This window comes from Tenrec ecaudatus, chromosome 4 (assembly GCF_050624435.1).
Source record: "Tenrec ecaudatus isolate mTenEca1 chromosome 4, mTenEca1.hap1, whole genome shotgun sequence".
In the NCBI taxonomy this organism is placed as follows: domain Eukaryota; kingdom Metazoa; phylum Chordata; class Mammalia; order Afrosoricida; family Tenrecidae; genus Tenrec; species Tenrec ecaudatus.
In genome coordinates this window covers 177,452,735-177,477,736 of record NC_134533.1, presented here as the reverse complement: position 1 = coordinate 177,477,736, position 25,002 = coordinate 177,452,735, and the positions used below count along the sequence as shown (strand labels likewise).

Here is a 25,002-nt window from a genome sequence, read left to right as displayed (position 1 = left end):
CTCTATTTAACCATGCAACTTCACAAGTGTAGTGTTCCGTGTGGCTGGACAGCTGCAGAGCCGTGTGGGTCGGTTTCACTTTCTGTGAATGACTTCAGAGGAGAGGGATACGTGTCAAAGAATTCCGTTCCTTTCATGGCACAACTCTACTTTTCCTGCATTCCAGGAGGACTGCTGATTGTCCGAGAAAATGAAAGTACTTCCCTATTTTGTGGAAAGGAGCAGGAAGTATCCGTGAGGAATTCTATCATCATAAAATGAGGCAAAGATGGGTTCTTCTTGTGGACCAAATGGGACAAAGGAAGTGGAAGAAGATGGAAGGAGCCTTAGGATAGATTTAGAAAAAGAACTACTTCAGACAGTAGTAGTGGTGTTGTGGAGACAAATGGAGCAGAGAAGAAGTCATAAAAGTTGAGTTGTCTCGGTTTTCAAAGCTGTAAAGCTTTCCAAGCAGTTGTCTTAAAGGCCGGTTCTGTGGCGGGAGCCGACGGTCCTCGCTGGTTGGAGGCTGGGGGAGCACAGTGGCTCTGTTACCATTGGGGACTGCTGGACTCATCATCTGTTTCTGACCGGAGCTGCTTTGTGTGATTGGAAATGTGTGTGACTAGTGAATAGTTTTGTTTCCGTAGACTATTATTATACTTGACCTTTTAATACCCAAGACACCAATGCAGAGCCCCTACTTCCTATCTCCAGCATAACTAATAAGCAGTAAATTATCATGACTATCGTAATGGCTGCTGTTGGCAGTACGGATTCACAGCCTCGAGTCTTTCTGTTCTTTACACAAATGATGGATTTTTTAAAAATATTAATTTTAACTAAGTTGTGGGTATGTTTCCAGAGGCTGATGTCAGTTGTCCAATTTTATATCAAAATACAGGAAGCTTTCGAAAGTTTTTTTTCCCCCACAATGGTAACAAAGAAAAAATTATCCTCCAATCAGGAAAACATCTCAGAAATCTTTTCAGTACCGTAATTGTACAACTCAATGAATTTAGAGGTATGAATGTGAATTGGAGGGGTGGAGAATATTGTGTGTGTGTATGCATATATATATTTATATACAGTGTTAGAATATGGTCTAGTGCTGAGCCACTCAAAACTGTGCAAAGCCATGAGTCTCATTCAGTTGGGGACAGGGCAAGTGGGGACATACTCTGTAGCCTTGAATTCAATAGATGCGATGGGTTTGCAATTTTAAGGTGGCTCTGCTGCTGAAATGAAAACTTGAGCACCCAAGAATTTCCTAGCCGTTTTATTCATGGTGGCCAAAACCCTGAAGCAGCCCAGGTATCCATCATTAGGTAAACACATCACTACTTGTAGACTGCCTGTGTCTTGGAAGCGTAACCAGTTGTAAAGGTGTACTGGTTGGCTCTGTTTCATGGCGGCCCCATGTGTAGCAGAGTACAGCTATATGTTACAAAATTTTCAGTGCCTGGGATTTTTTACTATAATCAAATCAGTTAGACCTCATAATGACCCTATAGGGACCATGTAGAACCATTGCGCCATAGTGTTTCCAAGGTCACATATACTTCATGGACACAGGCCGCAATATCTCACAGAAATGCTAGTGAGTTCAAACCATACACCTGTCGGTTAGCAGCCTTGTGCTTTAAGTACTGCGCCATCAAAGCTCCTTTGAGATGCTCTGCTCAGCTATAAAAAGAAACAAATTGCTGAGACACAAATAAGCATGGCCGAATCTCTGTTTGGGTTTCTGACTTAGTATAAGGCACATATGGTATAGCTTACTTCTATGCAGTTGAAACACACACAAAACCATTTATAGGGAGGAAGGAGGGGGCATTAAGTGAAAGGAAACCTGGGTGATGGCAGTGATGAGTATGTGCACCGTTGCCGTTTAGGCCTTGAAATTAGTGTGAACAACGTTGGCCATATCCACTTACAAGATGAATCCTTAGATAATGTTTGGTTGTATTTTAAAGGTGTGCTATTTTTTTAAGAGTTTCTGGGTTGCATAAATGCTTATTCACTGGACTCCTTGCCAGAAGGTTCGTAGTTTGAGCCCAACCAGGGGCACCTTGGACCACAGACCTGGCAGTCTGCTTCTGGAGCTTGTTCTGCGTTACAATTGAAAGCAATGAACAGCAGCATTTGAGATCAGACATGTGTTTAAAAATAAAGTTAAACACAGTCTACTGGGTTATTTTCCCCCTGAGCAATTTTATTGAGATACAGTTATCTCAAAAATAAACTCCCTTTTGGGTGTCATTCTCCTAGTGTGTACGTCCCCCACCCATCCCCAACTACTACTACTTGTCTCTCTAGCTATCCCTATTCTGGACTTTCACATGGTCCGAGCACCTTTGACTTTCGTATAACGTTATCAAGGTTTGTCTAAGTTGTAGCATGTTTCAGTAATATTTTACCTTTTCGTTGCTGAATAATATTCCATTGTATGATACAGCACTCACTCTCTGCCATTGAAATGATTGTGACTCAGAGCAACCCAACAGGACAGGGCAGAACTGCCTCTGTAGTTTTTGGAGACTGTAACTCTTTTTGAGACTAGAGAGCCTGGACTTTCTCCCTCAAAACGGTGATGGTTTCGAACCACTGACTTCGTGTGTAGTAGCCCAACTCTTAACCACTACGCCACCAGGGTGTGTTTATCCATTCATTTGTTGGTGGGCATTTGGGCTGTTCCTGAGCTTGGGCTATCATGAATAACGCTGCTTTTAAACATTCATGTAAAAGTTGGTGTTCGTTTCTCTTGGCTGTTTGCCTAGGGATGGAATCACTGGAGGCCATATAACTGTGCTAAACTGTTAGAAGAAATTCTTCCGCCATTCCCCAAAGCTCGCATACATTTTTACATTCCTATTAGCAATATGTGAGCCCTAATTTTTCCACATCCATGCCTACACTTGTTATTAGCTGACCTTTTGATTCTCGCCATGCCAGTGAGTGCAAAGTAGCATCTGATTGTGGTTTTGATTTGCATTTCCCTGATGTACTTAAGTCGTTTGTATCTCTTCCATGGAAAAATAGCTGTTAGTGTCCTTTGTCTGTGTATATATATTCCATCATTTCCGTTTTGATTGCAGTGATTATAAAATCAATAGAACCATGCTACTATTTTATAGGATATAATGATAATTGGTCAGAGACATGCAGAATCAGAATGTTACATTTCATCTTCTTTCAAACAGATAAATATAAGACTCCATTTACTTCAGTCTTCAATTATTTGATTCACGGTCAATTCTCATAATTCTCCATTCCTTTGTCGTTTTTTTAAATTGAGTTCCTTTGTTTTTATTCTTGAGTGACAGAATGAGTCCTCTCTATATTCTGGATACAAGTCTCTTAGCAGATAATACGGTGTGTAAGAATCTTCTCCCGTTCTCTGAGTTGTCTTTTCACTTTTCATGATGGTGTCTTTGAAGCACAAAGTTTGTCACTTTAATGAGATGCAATTTATATATTTCTTCCTGTCCTTTCTCGTACTTTAGGTGCTGTGCCTTAGAATCCTTTCACATATCCAGAGTCTTAAAGATTTTACCATTCTGCTTTCTTCTAAATCTTTTATATTTTATTTCCTACATTTAAATTTTCTACCCATTTTTAAATCTTAATATATGGTACAAGATCTTTTAATGTACTATTGTCATCTCTCTGATATTTTCTGTCTGATTACTGGGTTATTCCCATCTCTCAATTATGGTTAGAGGGAACTCACCAGAGGTTTATTCCCCGTGTAGATCCTGCAAATGTTTTGGGCTTCTACTGTCATCTGTAGCCTTCTGCACAGAATCTCACAATTTAACCTGATACTATTCTCTCCTTCAGATTTCGATTATATAATTTATAATCCTTGGGTCATGGATTTTAGTGTGTTTCTTCCATGGGGCTTGGTTGACATCTGACTTGGATGGCTGCTTGTTTGAAAACAAGCTTTTAAGAAGTGAGACACTTTTTTTTTCCTGATACTCCTTTTAGATCTCTCTCATGGGAGAGATATACCTCAGTCCTTGGCTTCTCACGAGGAATAATTCACACCTCAGCCTGGTTTGTGATCCGAGTGAGTTTTAGGCAAGGTAAAGAAGCTTCAGGTTCACACAGGCATCTCAGAGCTCTTCACCCCGCACGTGGAGTCCTTAATGAGAGCTGAACACTGACAAGTGCAATAATTCTTAGACTGTGATTAAGAAATTGAAACACCCTGACTTCTTTCTAACTTTAAAAATACAATGCCATATTGAGTTTATTGAAAGAAATTACATTCTGAGGGGCCAGCCCCAATCCCAACTACGTGGACACCTGCCCCTCCCCGCAGAAGAATTTATTTCAGAAGACAGCACTGAATCGGCAGCTCCGGGAGAGAGACATGTCTGATCAGAGCACATAGGAGCAAATGAAGGGGGAAGAAGAGAGAGTGGAGCACATCCTGGACCACCAAGCCTTGAGGACAATGTTCCCACTCACAGCAACCAATCCACAGAGAATACCATATGGTCAGTCCCACTATGAGACACGACATCCCTCACTGACCCATAACCCTGCAGGGGACAACACTGGAGACACAGTGTGGGAATTCCACCCGATCGATCTGATCCTACCACACCGAGGCAAAACACTAAGGGGGTGCAACAGAACAACAAGGGGAACAGAGCAACAAAGTCCCCAGGGAATACCAAAAATAGACTTTGGGACCAGGGTTTGGCACCCCAACAGACTTGAATGGAAAACACTCCTAAAGGCCAACAAACAGCCCTTGAACTAACTACAAGCTTTTCTTGTTGTACTTTGTTTTATTTGTCATTAGCTTGTTGTTCTTTTCTTTTGTTGCTTGGTTTTACTGTGTTTTGTTTTTGTCCATGTTATTATCTCCGCAGGTCTATCTAAATAAGATATGCTGGATGAACAATCTGGAGGAGAAAACAATGGGACCGACAGTTCTGGGGGGACATGGGAGAGGGGGAGGTGGGAAAATAAGTGGTGTTAACAAACCCAGGGAAAAGGGGACAAGAGTGATCCAAATCGGTGGTGAGGAGGGTGTAGGAGGCCTGGTAGGGCGTGATCAAGAGGAATTACTAAAACCCAAATGAAGGCTGAACATGATAGTGAGACAAGAAGAAAGTAAAAGGAAATAGAGGAAAGAGCTAAGAGGCAAAGGGCAGTTATAGAGGTCTAAATACAGGCATGTACAAATGTAAATATATATGAGGGTGTGGAAATAGATCTATGTGCATATATGTATAGGTTTAGTATTAAGGTAGCTGATGGACATTGGGCCTCCACTCAAGTACTCCCTCAATGCAAGAATACTTTGTTCTATTAAACTGGCATTCTATGATGTTCACCTTCCCTACACGATCGCTAAAGACAAGTGGGTACATAACCAAATGTGGTGAACAAAGTTGAAGATGCCCGGCTATCAAAAGATACAGTGTCTGGGGTCTTAAAGACTTGAAGGTAAACAAGCGGCCATCTAGCTCAGAACCAACAAAGCCCACATGGAAGAAGCACACCAGCCTGTATGATCATGAGTTGTCAAAGGGATCAGTTATCAGGCATCAAAGAACAAAATTTCATATCATTGTGAATGAGGGGGAGTGTGGAGTGGAGACCCAAAGCCCATCTGTAGGCAACTGGACATCCCCTTAACAGAAGGGTCTCGGGGAGGAGATGAGCCAGTCAGTGTAGTGTAGCAACTCTGAAACACAACTTTCCTCTAGTTCCTAAATGCTTCCTCCCCACCCACTATCGTCATCCCAATTCTACCTTACAAATCTGGCTAGACCAGAGGATGTACACTGGTACAGATGGGAACTGGAAACACGGAATCTAGGATGGATGATCCCTTTAGGACCAGTGGTGAGAGTGGCAACATTGGGAGGGTAGAAGAAGGGTAGGGTAGAGAGGGGAAACTGATTACAAGGATCTACATATTACCTCCTTAGGGGATGGACAGCATAAAAGCAGGTCAAGGGAGATGTCAGACAGTGTAAGATAAGACAAAATAATTTATAAATTATCAAGGGTTCATGCGGGGAGCGAGGGGGGTAAATAAGCTAATACCAGGGGCTTAATTGGACAGCAAATGTTTTGAAAATGATGATGGCAACAAATGTACCAATGTGCTTTACACAATTGATGTATATACGGATTGTGATAAGAGTTGTATGAGCCCCTAATAAAATGATTTTAAAGAGATTACATTATTAGGTTTTCACATTTTTTTAAACATCATTTTGTTGGGGGCTCTTACAGCTCATGCAACAGTTCATACATCTTCACTTTGGGGGCTCTTACAGTTCTTATAACAATCCATATGTACATCTTCACTTTTTTTTCAAAGTAATGTTTTCTGTGAGATTGTTTTGCAAATATGTTTTTCTTTGGCAAATGGTATCTGACTTGCTTTATCCCATTTTAGTCTCTTTTAGTAAAGGTTAAACTAGTTCAGATATTTTGTATAGATGAATGTAAATCATGGGTTGTTTGTTTTGACAAATTTTAAACTTCAGCCTTGCGTAGTTTGTTGCCATCATTTAGTACTTTAAGCAATTTTAAGTACTTTTTTTCCTTTTTAAATTTTTCTTCCTTTCCTTTCTTCCACCCACTACCCCTTTCCCAGAGATTAGCATTTGGTATTCTTGACGCTCCTCCAGCATGAGAAGGGGACAGTGTGGGGTCTTGTCAGACCCTCCACAGCAGGGAGAAGCTTGGGTGCCTCTTCCCTAGAAGTTTCACTCTTCCGGTCTGATGAACTGTCAGACCCACTGAGTGGCTGGTCAAGCAGATTGCACAGTGACTCGTGAAGTAGTGGTGGAGGAGTGGGGCACTCCTGTAAGCAGCAACCATCCAAAGGAAAGACTTTCTCTGGGGTTGTAATAGTTGTTACGTGTGTTTTTCTAGTGTTGCCAACCCCCAGGAATACGCAGAGAGGCATGCTGTTTTCTATGAAGAAAGGCGCATGAGTGGATTGGGGAGGGGAGGGACGTTGGGGGAGGTAAGCAACTAGGAGAAGGAGCAGCAGACACTTCTGCCTGGATTCAAGGAGTGAGCCCTGCTTATTAACCCCTTTGACTCTGGACCAGAATGCCAGGCACTTGTGGTCCTCTCACGTTTTTTGGATTCACAAATTTAAGTATTTCTTGATTGGCAAGAAAGATTATTTTTATTATTTTAAAATTGTTTATCCTGTCATGATTAGATGTACTTTCTGGTAAAATTGGAAGGAAACAGATTTTTGCCTTCTCATGCATAATTATAAATTGGGCTTCCTGGGGAACAAAATTCTGCTGCAAACCACATGACTGATTTCTGGACCCAAAGTGGGCTTGACAGTGGGCTGCAGCAGTAATAGCCCACCTACTGTCAGGAGAGGCCAGGGCAGGCTTTTCCCAGCAAGCCTGCCTAAGGTGGCCTTGACCTAGACTCTGGGACCTGGACCATCCAGGAAGATGCCCCAAGCTGAGGGAGGCCAGAAAGAGGCTGCTGCTCCCTCCAGGTGGCCTTCTGTCAGGCAAAGTGGGGATCTGCGAGCTTGGATAAGTCCAGATAAACAGTTGGAACCTATGGTTTTTAGCGAGTACCTGTTCAACATTTTGTGTACATGGTAAAACTGAGCCCTGGTAGCAGTGGTTAAACAGTCAGCATTTAAAAAGTCAGTAGTTCAAATCCACCAGCTATTCTATAGGAGAAAGATGTGGCACTCTGCTTCTGTTGACTTTCTCAAACCCACTGCCATCCAGTCAGTGCCAATGTAAAGCAACTTAAAATGATGGCCATCACATTGCTCTGGTGGTACAGCTGGTTGTGCACGCATGGGGCTGGTCACCACAAGGTCAGCTGTTTGAATCCACCAGCCACTCTGCAGCAGAAAATGAGTCTTTCTCCTGTGAAGACTTGGAAATCTCTGAGGCAGTTCCACTTTGTATGCTAGACTCCACAGCATTGAGCCTGGTTTGGGGATATTTGCGCATGGTAAGAAATTGTTCTGGTCTTTGGGAAAGTTAAAGATAGAAATGGGCATTAAAGTTAGTGATCATCATCCATGCAGGCTCTGAACTTGTGATCTTCTTAGACCTCTGAAATCCCAGGCCTTCAAAGGGTTTTTTTACTTTGTTTTGTTTTTCTCAGAAACATGGCACACACCCAGTATGGTGCTTGAATGAATGAGTGTCCGCTGACATCATTACGGTTGTTGTTGTTACCTGCAGCTGCCAAGTCCCTTCTGACTCAAAATGAGCTCTGGTACCCCTGAGCAAAACACTCTCCAACCCTGTGGCATTCTCAGAATCTTTCCTGTATTTGAGCCCCTGTATCAGCCGTCTCCTTGAAGATCTCTCTCTGTTTTACAAGCACGATCTTCTCCAGGAACACTTCGAAGGAACATTTCAGTTGTGTTTCCTCCAAGACAGATTTGTATCTCTCTCTCTCTGACAATCTGTAGTATATCCAATATTCTTCACCAACACCGTAATTCAGACGAGATCGGGCACGTTCAGGGTGGTATGGCCGTAGACCAACACCATAATTCAAATGCATCCATTCTTCTCCAGTCTTCCTTATTTCATTGCCCAATTTTCTCGTGCACGTGAGATGACTGGAAAGTACGGTTTGGACGAGGTGCACCTGGATCCTTATGTTAGGCTGGGTTCTCTAGAGAAGCAAAACCAGTGACCCTTACATGTGTTTATAGATAGAAAAAAATACCTCTATCAAGAATTGGCTCACACAATTATAGAAATCGGTGAATTCAGTCCAGTTCAAATCCCTGGGTCAGATGTAACAGAAACCACCTAGCTTTTGTAGTATCAGGGACAGGTACACAGAAAGAGGAAGACCACAGGCTACTGGATGTGGACCTGTTGAACTGAATGAACCCAGGATCAGCAGACCACTGATGGCTCCTGGAGTCCACTAGCCTCCACACTGTCTATTTATACTGAGTAGGCCACACCTTGAGTGAAACTTCCTTTGATTGTGTCAAAGCTGTGACTTAATTAAGGTCTCCTCTCCCCACAACTGCTGGGCTGCCTCACAGAAGATCCCATCATGGAGTTGACCAACCACACTGTGTTAGATCATGTCACGGGAGAATCGTGGCCCACCCAAGTTAACATAAAACCTAACTATCACAATCCTCCAAGGAACATATTTGCTCTTTAACACTTTTTTCCCCCCATTCATTTTATTGGGGGTTCTTACAGGTCTTATAACATCCCATACATCAATTGAATCAAGCGTATTTGTACATATGTTGCCATCATCATTTACTAAACATGTACTTTCTTTTTTAAAAAAACACCCAAAAACATTTGCTTTCTATTTGAGCCCTTGGATCGGCTCCTCTCCCCCTCTCCCCTCCCATCGTGACCCTTTAATAAATTATAAATTACTATTGTTTTCTTATCTTACACCAACCACTATGTCCTTTCACCCACCTTTCTGTTGTTCATTGGGGGGGGGTTATGTGTCGATAATTTCTATCTGTTCCCCCTTCCCTTCTCCCTCCACCTTTCCTCTACCTTCCTAGTATTACTACTTCCATTTCTGTTCCGGGGGGGATTATATGACCTGAATTCTGTGTTGTGAGCTCTTTTCAGTACCAGTATACATGTTCCGGTCTAGCCAGACTGAAAGGCAGGGTTGGGATCATGATAGTGGGAGGTGAGGAAGCCTCAAAGAACCAGAGGAATATTGTGTTTCAACAGTGCTACACTGCGCCCTGGTTGACTCATCCCTGTGAGGGGATGTCCTATTGTCTACAGAAGGGTTTGGGGCCTCTGCTTCAACCCCCCTCATTCTCAATAATATATTTTCTCTGTTTTGTTTTGGGTCTTCTGGTGCCTGTTGACACCTCATGATCGCACAGGCTGTTGTGCTTCTTCAGTGTGGGCTTATTGTTTCTCTGCTAAATGGCCAATTGCTTAACTTCAAGCCTTTAAGACACTTTCATCTTTTGATAGCCGAGCTCCATCAGCTTCTTTCACCACATTTGCTTATGCACCCATTTTGTCTTCAGGGTGTCTTGTCAGGAGGGTGAGCATCACAGAATGCCAGGTTATTAGAATAAAGTGTTGTTGCATTGAGGGAGGCTTAAGCTGAGGCCCAGGTCCATCCACTTCCTCAATGTATTGCCATATAAATATATGTACATAGGCCAGTACCTCTATTTTTATGAATTAAAATGTGTACTGCTATGTTTATACCTTTATCCATAGCTTTGCTTCCTACATCTTTCTTCATCTGTTATCTTTTACCTTCCTCCTACCCCACCATCACACTCACCCTTCTTCTGCCTCTTAGTAATTGTGTTAGTCTGGGTTGGCTAGAGAAACAAATTCATAGATATTAATATGTGCATAAGAAAGAGCTTTATATAACAGTAATATTATATTAAGATAACAGTCCAGCCCAGATCAAGTCCCTAAGTCTGATATTAGCTCATATGTCCAATACCAGTCTGTAAGTTCCTCTTCAGACTCACATAACACATTGCAATGATGCCAAATGCAGGAAGATCACAAGCCAGTAGGTGGAAAGTCTTGTGGATCAAGTGGCAGTGGAAGCATCTTAGCACTGGTGTGGGTCTCCACAGAGCTTCTCCAGCTCCAAGGCTCTGGCTGCCATCAGCATAGCTCCATGTGACTTGTCAACAGGAATGTCTTGCAGAGAGAGTGAGTGTATCTGGCCTCCAGTGAGCTATTTATCTCCATGACACCTCCAAATTAGGTCATCGAGCTGTAACCTGATTGACAGGCTAGACTTCACTCCTTCACAAGTTGACAAGAGATTATGTAACTGACACAGTAATTCCTCTCCGCTAGATTACTGTTGCTCCAACACCACCTCGTTGTTGCTATTGATTCCCTAGTTTTTCCGGTATATGACATTGTTTGTTCACCACTCCTTCCCCGTCCTCCCTCCACCCCCTCCTCTCCCTAGGTCCCTCCAGAATCGTGTGTCCCATTGCTTTCTCCTCAGTCTTGCTTCCCATGCCTGTCTCTTAATGTCTGATCTACCAACAGGAGCACCAGGCTGGTGATTCTGCCTGGACGCCATCTTGACTGCTCCTTCCTGCTCTTTATCACTTTAAAGTGGTTTTGTGTAGTAGATTTGCCCACTGCAATACATCATTTGATTTCCTGACTGCTGCTTGCATGAAGGTTGATTGTGGAGCCAAGTAAAATGAAATCCTTGATGCCTTGGATCGTTTCATGGTGAAGATGTCTAGCTTCATTTTCTTTATGTTGCAGTGTAATCCCTATTAAAGGCTTTGGTCTTTGATCTTCATCAGTAAGAGTTTCAGACCCTGTTCACTGTGAGCAAGCATGTCACAGGTCCGCATACGTCATTCTTCAATCCTGATGCTGCCACCCTCCTCTTCATAGAGTTCAGCTTCTCAGATCTCTAGCTCAGAACACAGTCAGTACGTGTGGCGAACTTACACAGCCTTGATGCACACCTTTCCTGATTGTAAACATGCAATATCCCCTTGTTGTGTTTGAATGTCTGCCTCTTGGTCTATGACTGCTTTTGCATGAGCGTAGTTGCATGATCTGGAAGTTATGAATTTGCCCACTATAGGTGTTTCACATAAGTGTGATCATACAGTATTTGTCCAATGCAGTGTGTTATTGGATTTCTTGATTGCTGCTTCCATGGGTGTTAGTTGTGGATCTAAATTTTGAAGATAATAACCACACACACAAAAAAGATAATAACCACAAATAAACCAAAAGAAGAAACAACATCTCTCTAACCTCATTATGCAGAAGTAACCACTGAAGGGCTTTCTGAAAACTAGAAATAACTGGCCAATTCCAACCTCAGTTCCCCTGATTTCTCATCATAAGGGGGCTCCCCCTTCATCCCCTAAGGGCTGTGCCCACAAGGCAGCCTTGCTTGTGAAGCCAACTCCTGGAGACCATGGAATGTTGACTGATCTTTTTGGAAGTGGCACTACTGCCTGCTCTCAAATTACTCTCTTCCATGAACATAGTTCCGATCTGAGGTGATACATGCAAACGAAAAGCTCTGGCCAGACGTTGGGCTGCTAGCTAAAAGGTCAGTAGTTCAAGCACACTAGCCATTCCTTGGTGGAAAGATGAGGCTACCTGCTCCCACAAAGATGTACAGCCGCAAAACCCTGGATGGCTGTGTGGATCTTTACTGCTCTCACAAAGTGCCCGTCTGTAATGTTTGCATTGGCTTCTCCCTGCCCCCTTTTTAACAAGGTAGGGTGCCCATGCCTTATATACATAGAACTTAGAAAAATCATCATGTCACCATTTCCATGTGCATACTTCCTTCTGAGGAAGGTCTTGTGGATTGTTACAGAAGCAGTGTGGTAGAACGTGGTCTGCAGTGGGCGCGAAGTCTACAGTGTTGAGTGTTGTTCTGACTTCAAGCGTGAATGCTAAGCTAGAAGATGCATTTCCTCTCTCCAGATCTCAATTGCTGCCTGGAGGAAACAGGAGTTGCGTTCCATCAAGGCCATGCACTTGATGTTCCGTTCTTTTGCCTCCTCTAGGACCATGTTTCCTTTTCTGTTGCTCCTTTTCCTTCAGTGGATAACTTTCCAAGATTCCAGCAACTAGGAGCAGGGCAGTGCGAGGAAACAGCCGACTGCTGTAAATCTGCGAGCTGTGGTTTCCCTGGGCGTGCCATTTCTAGTCAGACCTTCAGAGCAGTAAGGGAAACTGATGCTCTGGTCGGTCATTCCATTCTCCCGTAGACCAAAATCACCACCTCCCAAGAAGCACTTAGTGATCTGTGGCGTACGTATTTTAATTTGGAAACATAACTCAGAACTCCGTATCAACATTGGGTCATTTGTGGTCAGCCATTCAGGCCTCATTTCTACCTGACAGAGGTTTATTTTAAGATTGCTTTGTGGAGCTAGTGTTTAACATTCAAGTGATCTATTAGTGTCAAGTGTTCAGGGAGGCCTGTTTTAAATGAGCCGCCCTTTAAGGAGAAAACCAAACAAGTTTAGCTTTCCAATCCAACTTAGCACAATTGGTGTAACATATATATATATTTTTTGTAACAAAATTTTAACTTCACAGGTGTTTATATTCAGCCTCTCCACCCCACCCCTCTTGAATATTCATTTAGGATCCTTGTAGCTGCATGAATTTTTTTTTTTCGTTACCCTGAAAACTGTTTCTTAGAGCAAGAACAATAGACTTCTTAATATATTCCGAAAAGGAACACTTAATCATAAGCTGTGCTACACAGGCTTTTCAATCAGTTAATTGTATTTCTCAACAAAACGATAAATGTATGTAGCAAGAATAACATCAAAGGTGGAGACTCAAAGCCCATCGGTAATGGGTGAGTGCAGAGTGGAGACTCAGAGCCCATCGGCATCCAACTGGACACCCCTTACTGAAGGGTGTGGCGAGGAGATGAACCAGTCAGGGTGCAATATAGCAACGAAGAAACATAACTTTCCTCTAGTTCTTAAATACTTCCTCCCCCCAGTATCATGGTCCCAATTCTACCTTACAAATCTGGCTAGACCAGAGGATGTACATTGGTACAGATAGCAACTGGAAACACAGGGAATCCAGGACAGATAACTTCTCCAGAACCAGTGGTGAGAGTGGCGATGCCTGGAGGTTGAAGGGAACATGGGATAGAAAGGGGGAACTGATGACAATCTACGTATAACCTCCTCCTTGGAGGATGGACAGCAGAGAAGAGGGAAGGGGGAGACGTCGAACAGTGTAACATGACAAAATAATAATTTATGAATTATGAAGGGTTCATGTGGTGGGGAGTGGGGAGGGGGAAAACAAGCAGCTTATATTAAGGGCTCAAGTGGAAGGCAAATGTTTTGAGAATGATGATGGCAACAAATGTACATATGCGCTTGATACAATGGATGTATGTATGGATAGTGATAAGAAATGTATGAGCCACCAATAAAATAATTTTTTTAAAAGAATAACATCAAAGGGGGGAAAGAATAACATTGTGTGTAACCTTATTTCCAGGATATTAAAAAATTTTCTATGGGGTTAAGTGTTCACTAGTCCATTAATTACATTATATTTTATAGGCTAACTATGTAACTCCAAGAGAGTATTCTCTTGTGCAACAGGGGTGGAGGTGTGAATTGGTTGGGGGCATGGGAAGAGTTAGGTAGGCAGCTAAACAGGGCTTCAGTTGGAGGTTTCATAAGCCCTTTCCTTCTTGCTGACAGTGTGGGAACCTTCCCGTCTTCTCTCCTGGTGGCCACGTGGCAGCTCCTTTCGGGACCCGTGTGGGTTTCGTGGCCCCAGTTTTCAGCCCCTTCCTTCTCCTGTTCTAGGTGCTCCATCCTTGCCTGCAGTGCTTACGTGGCGCTGGCTTTGGGTGACAACCTCATGGCTCTGAGTCATGCAGATAAACTTCTTCAGCAGCCCAAGCTGTCAGGATCTCTGAAGTAAGTGTGACTAGCCCTCAGTTCGTGTCTGTGGTTGGCTAGTCTGCTTGGGAGCTTCCCATTTTGAACTCTCTGTGTTAATATTTAAAAAGCTGTTGCCTATTTTAAGATTTTTTTAAAAAGCGAAAATGTGTGATGACCCTTAATCGATGCCTTTCTCTGAGCTAGATTTCCATTCAAAGAGACATGAAATGTATGAAGTGTGTCACGTCCACTGGGCTTGGTGATGACACGCTTGTCTGCGTGAACTCTGCCTTTTTCTCTCAGGTTCCTGGGCCACTTGTATGCTGCAGAAGCCCTCATTTCCCTGGACAGAATATCGGATGCCATCACTCACTTGAACCCGGAGAATGTCACTGACGTCTCCTTAGGGATCTCTTCGAATGAGCAGGACCAAGGTTAATGAGGGCACAGCCGGGCAGAGCCGGCCTGCCTCCACTGCCTTCCTGCCGGGATTCAGGATGGGTGGAGACTGGAGCATAGCCCTAAAGGGAAGGAAGTTGTCGGCAACTCTCCACTTTGGGACTGTTGGTTTTGAAGTAATGGCTAAGGGAGCCTGAGAATTGATTTTCACACTGCCTCTGTCCTCACTTTGGAAAAGCTGGTGGGGTTAAGACAATTTGTTTTGGTACTGCCGCTGAGCTTTTCTTTTTGGAGTTATTTCACACCCTGGGGGAGTACAAATAATTGCATTTAAAAATCACTTGTGAATCGTAGTTGAAGTGTTGTGAGGGTGCAAGCACCTTATGAAGGTTATTTCTCAGGTCACAGACAGTGGTGGGTGGTAGCATGTTGGGTGTCCTTTAATAGAACCCCCACATGAAAAGTAAATAAGACAAATTGCTTTGATACTTGATAGCCATTTTCTAAAAGAAAATTCGGTTTTCCAAAAATCAGCTGTTTTCCTGCCCCCCCCCCCATCAAATCTCTTTTCCATATCTTTTGTAGGATCAGACAAAGGTGAAAATGAAGCCATGGAATCCTGTAAGTAAGACGTTTCTATGTTCAGAGTAAACATTTAAGCGCCTGGCTAGCATCCCAAAGAGTTAGAGTATTTTGTGTCCGTGGGAGCCTGGGGAGCAGTGTTGTGCTCTGTTCTGAGTGGCTCCTGGCAGGCCGGCAGCTGGGGGTGGATGGGGAGACACTCTTCCCCAGGGCCCTGCCTCTCCCATTCAGTGTGCGGTCCTTCTCCCCAGCCGGGAAGCGGGCCCCCCAGTGCTACCCAAGTTCTGTCAACTCTGCAAGGACCGTGATGCTCTTCAACCTTGGCAGCGCCTACTGCCTGCGGAGCGAGTATGACAAAGCCCGGAAGTGTCTCCACCAGGTGAGACCGGAGAACGGGAGGGGCAGTGCCTTCTAAAGCAGCCAGCCAAGGGTTTGGCGGAATGGCTTTTGTTACGAGGGGGCTCGGGAAAGTTCATGGTGAAATTCTATCAGTATTTCATTCCATTTTCCCATGAACTTTATGAAGCTCCTTGGTGGGTAAATTTTTATAGCCTTCTGGTCAGTTTAGTTAGTATTTGAATATTACCCTTCCCAGTTTATGACTATTCTTTGAGGGCAAACAGAACTGATGGGTGTTGTAAATGAACCTACGTGAAGAATTTTCTTGTGATTTTTTTTTTTACAATTTCAGCAATTTATAGGAGAATGGACCGTGATTATGCCCTGCTGGCATAGTGGGTGCTAACCACAGAGTCAGCAGTTCAAACCCACGAGCTACTCCTCGGGAGAAAGAGGTGGCGTTCGCTCCCCTAAAGATCTGCTGCCTTGGAAACCTGGCAGCAGCTCTACTAGACTCTAGGGAAGTGCTGCTCCACCTTCCTCACGCCGCGGCCCTTTCATATAGTTCCTCCTGTGTGGTGACCCCAGTCATAACTTTATTTTCATTGCTACTTCATAACTGCCATTTTGCTACTGTGCTGAATTGGGCGACCCCTGTGAAAGGGTTGTTCAATGCCCAAAGGGGTAGCAACCCACAGGTTGAGAACCGGTGCTCTAGGGTCACTGAGACAGAATCGATTTGATGGTCATGGCGGGGGACAGTGATTCTCTTTTAGCACTAGGGTTTGTTTAAGGATTTCTCTGTGCCTAGTGTGTGCATATGATATAGTTTTGGGCACTGGGCATACTTTACCACTAAGGAAGGGGGTAAACAATCTGTGGGTACATATATTGAAACATGTCCAACTTTGCAAGTCTCTTCACAGGTAGTGTTGAAGAGTTGTTAACTGGGAATGATCAGACCATAGGATCCTCCTGGGGGTGGCAGTTAGCACTGACCAGCCCTGACACTAGTGTCTCTTCCCACTCGTTTCCCCAGCCTGGGCCAGCCTCAAGCCAATACCACTGAAGTCAACACACTATCAGAGCTGGCTGCCTTTCAATGCAGTGTGTTCCCATGGACTTCTGTCATTGGAAGTCTCCCCCTCCCCCCGGTTGTAAAGCATGCTCAGTGCCAAATACCTAGATCATGCACCCACACTACCCACACAGAAATCCTGAATCAACACAAACCAGAGTGCCAAAAGATAATCACTGTTTGCACTTGGATGTGTATCCTTCTAGTCTGCTTTGATTTTTCACCCCCAAATATATGTGTACTTAGACTGATAATTTATCCCAGCAAAAAGTTAATTTAAAAAAAAATATTTTTATTGGGGGCTTGTACAATTCTTATCACAATCCATACATCCATCCATTGTGTCAAGCACATGTGTACATTTGTTGCCATCATCATTCTCAAAACTTTGATTTCTACTTGAGCCCTTGGTATCAGCTCCTCATTTTTCCCCTCCCTCCCCGCCCCTCTCCCTTATGAACCCTTGATAATTTATAAATTATTAAAAGTTCATCTTTTTATAAGTCGTCTCTAAACTGAGCAGACAACGAATATTTGCCTCAACTGTAGGGATGGCGGAAAGGGTCCCTTCACTTTTGAGCCTGAACGGTAGCGTAACCAAGGTTGGCTGTTAAGGTTCTTTTCCTTGTCTGACTTAGCTTCTTTAATGCTGCCGGGACCACTCTCTGTAGACACCTTTGTGTCCCTTGCTGATTGGTCCTCTGTCATGGCAGAAGGCAGAAACTTAGCTCACGAGAGCTTAAACACAGAAGGGTGTCTGCTAGTTAGTATAGCTGGGAAGTGTCACGGGCAGCTCTAGCAAGAACTCCACTTATAGAAAGGTTGGCTGCTGGCAACCTCAAGTCTAGATTCTTTTCAGGTCAGAATTCCAAAGGGAGGGCCTGCTGACTCCACTGTTGGGACTTATGGAGGAGCCTGCTTGGGTCTCTATGGGCCACCTGCCCATCCTAGGACCAGTCATGGGCTTGGACCCTGCCTTACTGCCTGAGTGCTGCTCTCAGAAATACCACAAGTGAGTGGCTTTCACAGACAGAAGTTGATTTTCTCACAGTTTAAGGGAGAGTTCTGGGCGCCAGCTCTCTCTGACCACTCTAGTGGGGAACCCTGGCCTGGGCTGCTCTAACATTCTTCTTGGCATTTCTACCTGGCATTTGTCTGACTTTCATTCTTGCCAGCTGGCTTTTGTGTCTAATCTACTGTTTTTGTGTTTCAAAAGTGACCCGTTTAAAACACAGTCTGCACTGACATGGCTTCCTCAGCAGAACCACAGAGGACCCTATTCCCAAAGAGGGTAACATCTAGGGCTGCAGGAGTTAGAACTTACAACATACCTTGTGGGGGTGAGATTCGAGCCTTAACAGGTGCAGACCTGTAGCAAGGGACCAGCTGCACACAATTAGCAGTCCCACCGGGAGTTCGAGGAATTGGAAATGCATTCAGCAGTTACTTACTGAGCACTTTTTTCTGTGCGAAGCTGGAGGGATAAGGCCTGCTCCTGTGGAACTTTTTCTGTTGGCATGGACCTTACAAGTTGAGGTCTCCCTAGAAGAGAATATGCCAGATCCCAGGGTGTACAGGATTTGTGGGAGACGGTGTACTCACCAGCAGTACGTCACCGAGCCCCATCCCTGCATCTTGCCAGTCACCAAAGTGGGCCTGAAACCTACTCGCAGGAAGACGTGGCATCCAGAAATTTTTCACCTTTAAAGGCGACCCTGTTGTGCCTAGAAATAATGGGGCTGGTGGTACTGTGGGCTGCAAACCCCAAAGTTAGTGATTGAAACCCACAGGCTGCTCCACAGAAGAGAGATGAGGCTCTCTGCACCTGTAAGGATTTACACTCCCAGAAACCTGTCATAGGGTCATTCTGTGGCAATGGGCTTGGTTTGGACCAGGTTGAAAATAACCGTGGATTCCATTAACTAAACAGCATCTGGCCAGCATTTCTGATCCAAACTCAGAAAACACAAAGTGGCATACTCTCCCGGGGGCGAGTTGGGGTGGGTGTACAAGAGGGTGGACACACAGGTAAAGTGGGCGAAATGGAAGTTTTTGGCTGTTGACAGAGTTCAGAGTGTCAGACATCCTTTCTCTAAAGGCCCACAGACTGAGCTCTGTAGCAGACAGGGCTTTCAGCCTGAATCTCCAGTGTGCAGCGACCCCTGCAGAGTCTCTGAAGCCCGGGCCATGTGACCTTGGCACCCGCTGTGCTGGAGAAACTGGTGGAGTCAGGCCTGAAGGAGTTTTGTTTTGGCCCCTTGGGCTTCCGATTCACCCAGGAGCCCCGGCCCTTTGTTCCCTGGGACGCCCACCCTGCGTGGGAGGGCCGAGCTGTGATAGGGTTGGAAAGGACTCCATTTTAAGCAAAATGCCACTGCTTCTCCTACAGTTGTTGCCATGACTTGTGTCTCATTTATGCCCCCGGCACCTGACTCCTTAGACATCCTCTGTCATTGGCTGCAATGACAGTCTTCCACCACCACCCACCACCCCCCACTGTCAGCCGATCCTTGCCCTGCCAGGACAAAGGCAGACTCCTTGTTCCTTATTTCAAAGAAATGCTTCTTCTTGTCTGCATACTCACAGCGAACTCGGTGTCTCTCTCCCTGGCTGGCATCTAAGTAGATTTGTTCGGATTAATGTTAGTTGCATGTCAGGTTAAGTTCTTACCCTACCCACCTTCCCCACCTCACTCCGCCCCCAATATACTTGTGGTCCGTAAGTGTTGTGGAGTCCACATTCGCTGCGTGTTCTGATGAGGTTGCAGCAGTTGTCAACCTGGGGGTGGCAACCCCTTCCGGGGCCGAACAGCCCTTTCAGAGAGGCTGCCCAATTCATAACAGTAGCAAAATGACAGTGATGAAGTAGCAACAAAAATCATTTTATGGTTGGAGGGTTACCACAACATGAGGAACTGTATGAGAGGGTCACAGCATGAGGAAGGCTGAGAACCACATGGTTAGAGGCAAAGCAGCCTGGAAGCATTAGGTCCCTAAACAGATGTGTGTGTAGAAGTGCATACTAAGCTGGGGGAAAGGCTGCAAACCCAAGGGTGTTGATTTCTGAAGAAACCAGCCTGCAGTCTCCGTTCCTTTCCTCCTGACTGTGTCAGGGAAGTAAGTGGGCTGGCTCTCAACCTGACCCAAAAGAGGACCCCATGTAGCCTAAGCAAACAAATCCATGATTTGACTAAATTATATCTGAAGAAATACCAAAAATAAGCTCACTGCCATCAAGTCAATACTGACTCATAGAGACCCTATAGGTCAGGGTAGACCTGGTTCCTGTGGGTTTCTAAGACTGTAACTGTTTGTAGTAGTAGAAAATCCAGTCTTTCTCCCTTGGGGCAGCTGGTGGTTTTGAACTGCTGACCTTGCAGCTATGAGCTATTGGTTCAACATGGAACCACTACGCTACCAGAGCTCCTTGTCTTTAGGAATGTGCTAAGTGGTGCATTTCATCTTTATGATCACATTTTTTAGTATGAAAGGGGCAAGTGGCAGCTTACAGTACTAAGTGCAACATAGGAAAACAGATGCAAATGTGGGGTCAGCACAGCTGTCTTTGTGGTAAAGAGCCACCAGCAGACAGATGGCTGCAGGCGTGCAGACTCAGGGTATTACATAGCTCGTTTCAGACCAAGTCTAGCCACGAGGCGGAATAAGAAGCCCAAGCAGGTAAAGACTCAGAGGGAAGGAAAACCTTTCTATGCTAAGAATCTAGTATGCCTTTAACAACCAGTGCCCTGGGGGTGATTCTGATCCAAAGGACCTGACCTGACCAGAGAACGGCCTCATCTTTCACCTGCCAGTGGAGAGTGGCTGGTGGGCTCAAACTACCCGCCTTTCCATTAGCAGCCTGGCCCGGAACCCACCGTGCCATCCGGGGCTCCTCATTCTGCGTTAAGCAAGGGAAAAGAAAGGGCAAATCATTTAGCTGAATTACATCTCTAGCCATAATTAGTAGGGATCTGAGCACCATCAGAGTAGGGCTGCCACCTCTTTGCATGAATCACACATACTGGGGATATTTCTAGAAGCCCTCGTGGTGTGACTGGGAGCTAGGGGGACTGGGAACCGCAAGGTCAGCAGTTTGAATTCACCAGCCACTTCTCAGGAGAAAGAGGAGGCTTTTGCTCTCCTAAAGGGTCACAGCCTTGGAAACCCATAGGAGCAGTTCTACTCGGTCCTATTGGAGTCTCGATGAGTTGGAATCAACTCGATGGCAGTGCTTTTCTTTGGGTTTTACATACCTATTTGCCAACTGCAGGAAGCTCCCCCTCTTGTACACATCGTTTTTGTGTGTACAACACACAAAAAATACCTCACTATGCCATTCCCCCCAACCCTGTTCATATGCAAACTAGGGTAGGTATTATCCACTCAGTAGAAATAACCACACAATTTCAGTGGTTTGTTTTCCACTTAACAGGAACTGCCGAACTCACTCTATGACTTCCTGACCATGTCTTATACCTTGGTTACAGAAATAAGATCAAACGTAACACTTTCATATTATTTTTATGCACATACCCACCCAGCCCCACTCCTGTCCAGTCAATTCCACCTCATAAGCACCTGTAAGTCATAGGACAGAGAAGAAGTGCCCCGTGGGAACGGAGCAGGGAGTCTCATTTTGCTCCCATGGAGCAGTTGGTGGGTTTGTACCACTGAAATCTGCACTTGGCAGCCAGTTGCATAGCCCACTGCCCTACCCAGGTTCCTTTGGATGCACATGAGCAGAAGTTTCCCAAATGAACAGAATGGTGTGATTGACTTGTAGTATGTGAGGCCAAAATTCACTTCTGGGAGTGTTGCACAGCATGGGAGAGCGTGCAAAGCCAGAATGGTTTTATGTACTTTCGTAAGGGATGCCTATTACACGAGGGGCCAGCCAAAAGTCTATTGTCCAAACATCCTATTGCCTTTTAATCCAGTTTTCCCACAGACTTTCGGAAGTTCCCTGGTATGTATTGGCTGACCATAGGGGTGGGGTTCAAATAACTTAACAATCGGCTCACAGCCCTGATGACCATATCAATAAAAAATATTAAATAATACTGACAAAAAATAAAACTTATTTGAAATAGTTCAATATTGCTTCTTTACCCTTTTTACAAAACCGTCTTCTAGGGAGCTAATACAGACACCGTATTGGTCCCTAGTTCAGTCACATTCAGCAGTGTTGTAGAACTGTTGCCACAGTCATTTCAAAACCTTCAAACCCGTATGTTCCTTCCTGAATTCCTTGACATCAGCTCCCTTTCACCCCCACCACCCCTACCACCAGCTTGCATCTTGATTGGCATCCTCACTTGCCAATAGTCTTCGCCTTTATCTGAGCACCATCGGCTGTGTGATCTATCCTTAACCGTCTTTTCACTGCAGGAGGGGAGCCCCTTCTTTTAGAGGTAGGCCAATTAGACAGTAGTCATGGTGTTGGATAGATTAGAAAGAAACAGGCGACTTCTGTTCTCTGAACATAGCATGTGCAGCTCTGAAAAATCCTATCCGCATCTGCTGATCTTACAGCAATGTTCTGACAATATCTTTATCTCTTTGAACACATTCAGGAATTGCATTACTCACTCATGGGAAACTGGGGCATAGCACAAAGTTGAAATGAATGACAAGCGTGTACTTTTGAGTGTTTGACACTTTTTACGATGTTTGTTTACTGAAGTAAATTCAATGGAATAAAAATGTAGTATTTCATCCAAAGTAGGACACGTTTTGTGAAATGAACAAATATAACCAGCATAGTTCCATCTAGTTCTGTGTACCTGTGGACAGAATGGAGATTACTGTGGGAGCTTAGAATACACTGTTGCACAGAGAAGGTTAAAGAGAAAGGAATGTAAATTTGTGGTTTCCACATCGGGCAGCTGGGCACCTTAGAACCCTGGGTACAAGTGCCATTTTCACAACTAGTTCGCTAAACTCAACCAAAAAAATATAGGTATCTGTTCTGCCCAGCTGGTGTGAACCAGCTGAATCCCACCACTGGTTTGGCCTCTTCTTTACCAGAGTGCACTGTAGCAAAGCAAGAACAGCCAGAACGGGTCTGGTTGCTGTGTGCCATCTCGTTGAATCTGACTCCCGGCAGCCCTGTAGGGTGTAGTCCAACTGGCCCATTGGGTGTCCAGAGCTGCCACCTTCACCATGGCGGCCGACTGCCGCAGCTTTCCCCACTGGTGGGCTCGAACTGTCAGCCTTTCTATTAGCGGCTGAGTGCACACCCACTGCCCCACCAGGGCTCCTAAGACCAGCTTGCCTGCAGGAATGTTTGTGACGATGGCATTGGTAAATTAATAATCCCTTTTTGTTTTGGGTTTTGCTGGGTGCTCCTGGTGATGTTCCCTGGGTTTCTGTTTGTTTTGAACAAAGGCAGCCTCCATGATCCACCCTAAAGAGGTGCCCCCTGAGGCCATCCTGCTGGCTGTGTACCTGGAACTGCAGAATGGTGAGTGGCTCCTCTCTCTGGCCCTTAGCAAAGCCTGAGACTAGATTGTCTACTTTTCTCTTCAGAGTCGAACCCCAGCCTTCCTAGAAGTTACTACCTCCTAATACTCTTCTAAACAAAATATAATTAGGGTCTTCTTGAGACCCTACAAACTCCTGCTTCTTGCCAGCTAATTATACTCCCTTTCATCTGTGAAAACACAGAACTGCATAACTTCTGACAATTACAGTTAAATCCCTGCTAATTCGCCTTTCTCTCAAGCGGCCAAATGACTCTTAATGGAGAACAGCAGTCAGAGTGCCAGCTGCCTCAGCTGAACACAGTAGTTTTGTAAATGACATTAATGTGTTTTATAAGTAAGCTAGTTCTTACTGAGAATTATTTATCCAAGCCTAAGTCCAGGTCATGGCTCTAGGGCATGGAAGACATCCAGGCTGGGGCATAATAGAAAGGGTTGGGCCCAGGGGAGGCATGGAAGAGCCGGGACTGAGAGAGATGAGAGGGGAGGAGTAAGAAGCTGTGTGAGTGCTAAATCATCCCTCCTGGGTGATGCCGGGAACCCCTGCCAACAGCCCACTGGAGGAGGGCGGTATAGGGCCTGGCTCCAGCAGCCTCCTGAAAGGTGTGATGAGGAGGGCCCTGCCTGGTTCCCATGTGTCCTCTTGTCCCACTGCTGGACCCTTCATTCATCCAGCCTACCTCTCGCGGGGTTCACAACCTCCACTGAATTAGAGTCACCAGGGAGCTTTCCAAGGCCTATTTGCCCAGTACACACACACACACACACACACACCACACACACCCTCCCCACACACACACACACCACCCACCTCCTCCCTCCACTGTGGATCAGAGTCACCGGACACAAACAATCTCATCTTTCGCTTTTCTGGCTAGTAGTCTGGTGGCTGACTTGTTTTGGGTGTCATGGTATTGTGTGTTGTTTTGTATTTTAACCGGGAGTGTTTTTGTAGGTAATACCCAGCTGGCCCTACAGATCATCAAGAGGAACCAGCTGCTCCCGACAGTGAAAACGCTCTCAGAGATGAGGAAGAAGCCAGTGTTTCAGTCCGTGCACCCGATCCAGCCTATTCAAATGCCGGCCTTCACCACAGTGCAGAGAAAATGACATCTTCCTACCTCACTCCCAAGGGACTGACTTCTTCCTGGCTTTGATTGTTCCTTCCCGGCAAGATGAATAAAAGACAGATGATGACGGGGGCTAGTTCTGAAGACAGTTTTGAGATGATTCTACCCCTGACGTTTTTGCCAGAAACTTACCAAAAAAATTAAGAATTCATAAACCCACTTCCAGCCATTTTTCTTTAACCTTTACCAAACTGTTGATTTTGAGCCATTATGTGATATATCTGTGTCATAGGCAATAAAAATACAATCTTACCAAAAGAGTCTTGTATAGTACGTTTTATCTGTATTGCCACCTTTGGGGTACTTCTGCATCTGAGATTTAGTACCAATGTTTTCAGAGTGATTTATGCTGGAGAACAGCAAGTGCCGTAGACAAATAGCCAGTCCACCAACTGATGGAGGTGGCTAACAGAGGCAGGGAAACTGATAAGTCTGATGCCTAGTTAACACTAAAAGGTTCACAAAATGCATGACGACCCATCCCAAGTGCAAACCCACTGCCACGGAGCCAGCCCTGACTCACAAGAACCCTGTGTAGAATTTCCAAGACTGGGTTGATGTCTTTTTTTTTTAATCATTTTATTGGGAGCTTGTACAACTCTTATCA

The 25,002-nt window shown here is 44.9% G+C and overlaps 1 protein-coding gene across 4 annotated transcripts in view; it reads left to right on the top strand.

Moving 5' to 3' along the window:
* Positions 1 to 24,653, top strand: part of CNOT10 (CCR4-NOT transcription complex subunit 10) — a 75,496-nt gene extending 50,843 nt beyond the window's left edge. For 3 of the 4 annotated variants that reach the window (XM_075547099.1, XM_075547100.1, XM_075547098.1), the window contains exons 14-19: positions 14,309 to 14,422; positions 14,690 to 14,820; positions 15,371 to 15,406; positions 15,619 to 15,746; positions 23,171 to 23,246; positions 24,221 to 24,653. In XM_075547099.1, coding sequence (XP_075403214.1) covers positions 14,309 to 14,422; positions 14,690 to 14,820; positions 15,371 to 15,406; positions 15,619 to 15,746; positions 23,171 to 23,246; positions 24,221 to 24,375 — 640 coding nt within the window. In that variant the 3' untranslated portion in view covers positions 24,376 to 24,653. Of the gene's footprint in view, positions 1 to 14,308; positions 14,423 to 14,689; positions 14,821 to 15,370; positions 15,407 to 15,618; positions 15,747 to 16,058; positions 17,288 to 23,170; positions 23,247 to 24,220 lie in introns of those variants that run through there. The other variant, XM_075547101.1, reaches the window with a different exon arrangement.
* Positions 24,654 to 25,002: the final 349 nt, after the last annotated feature.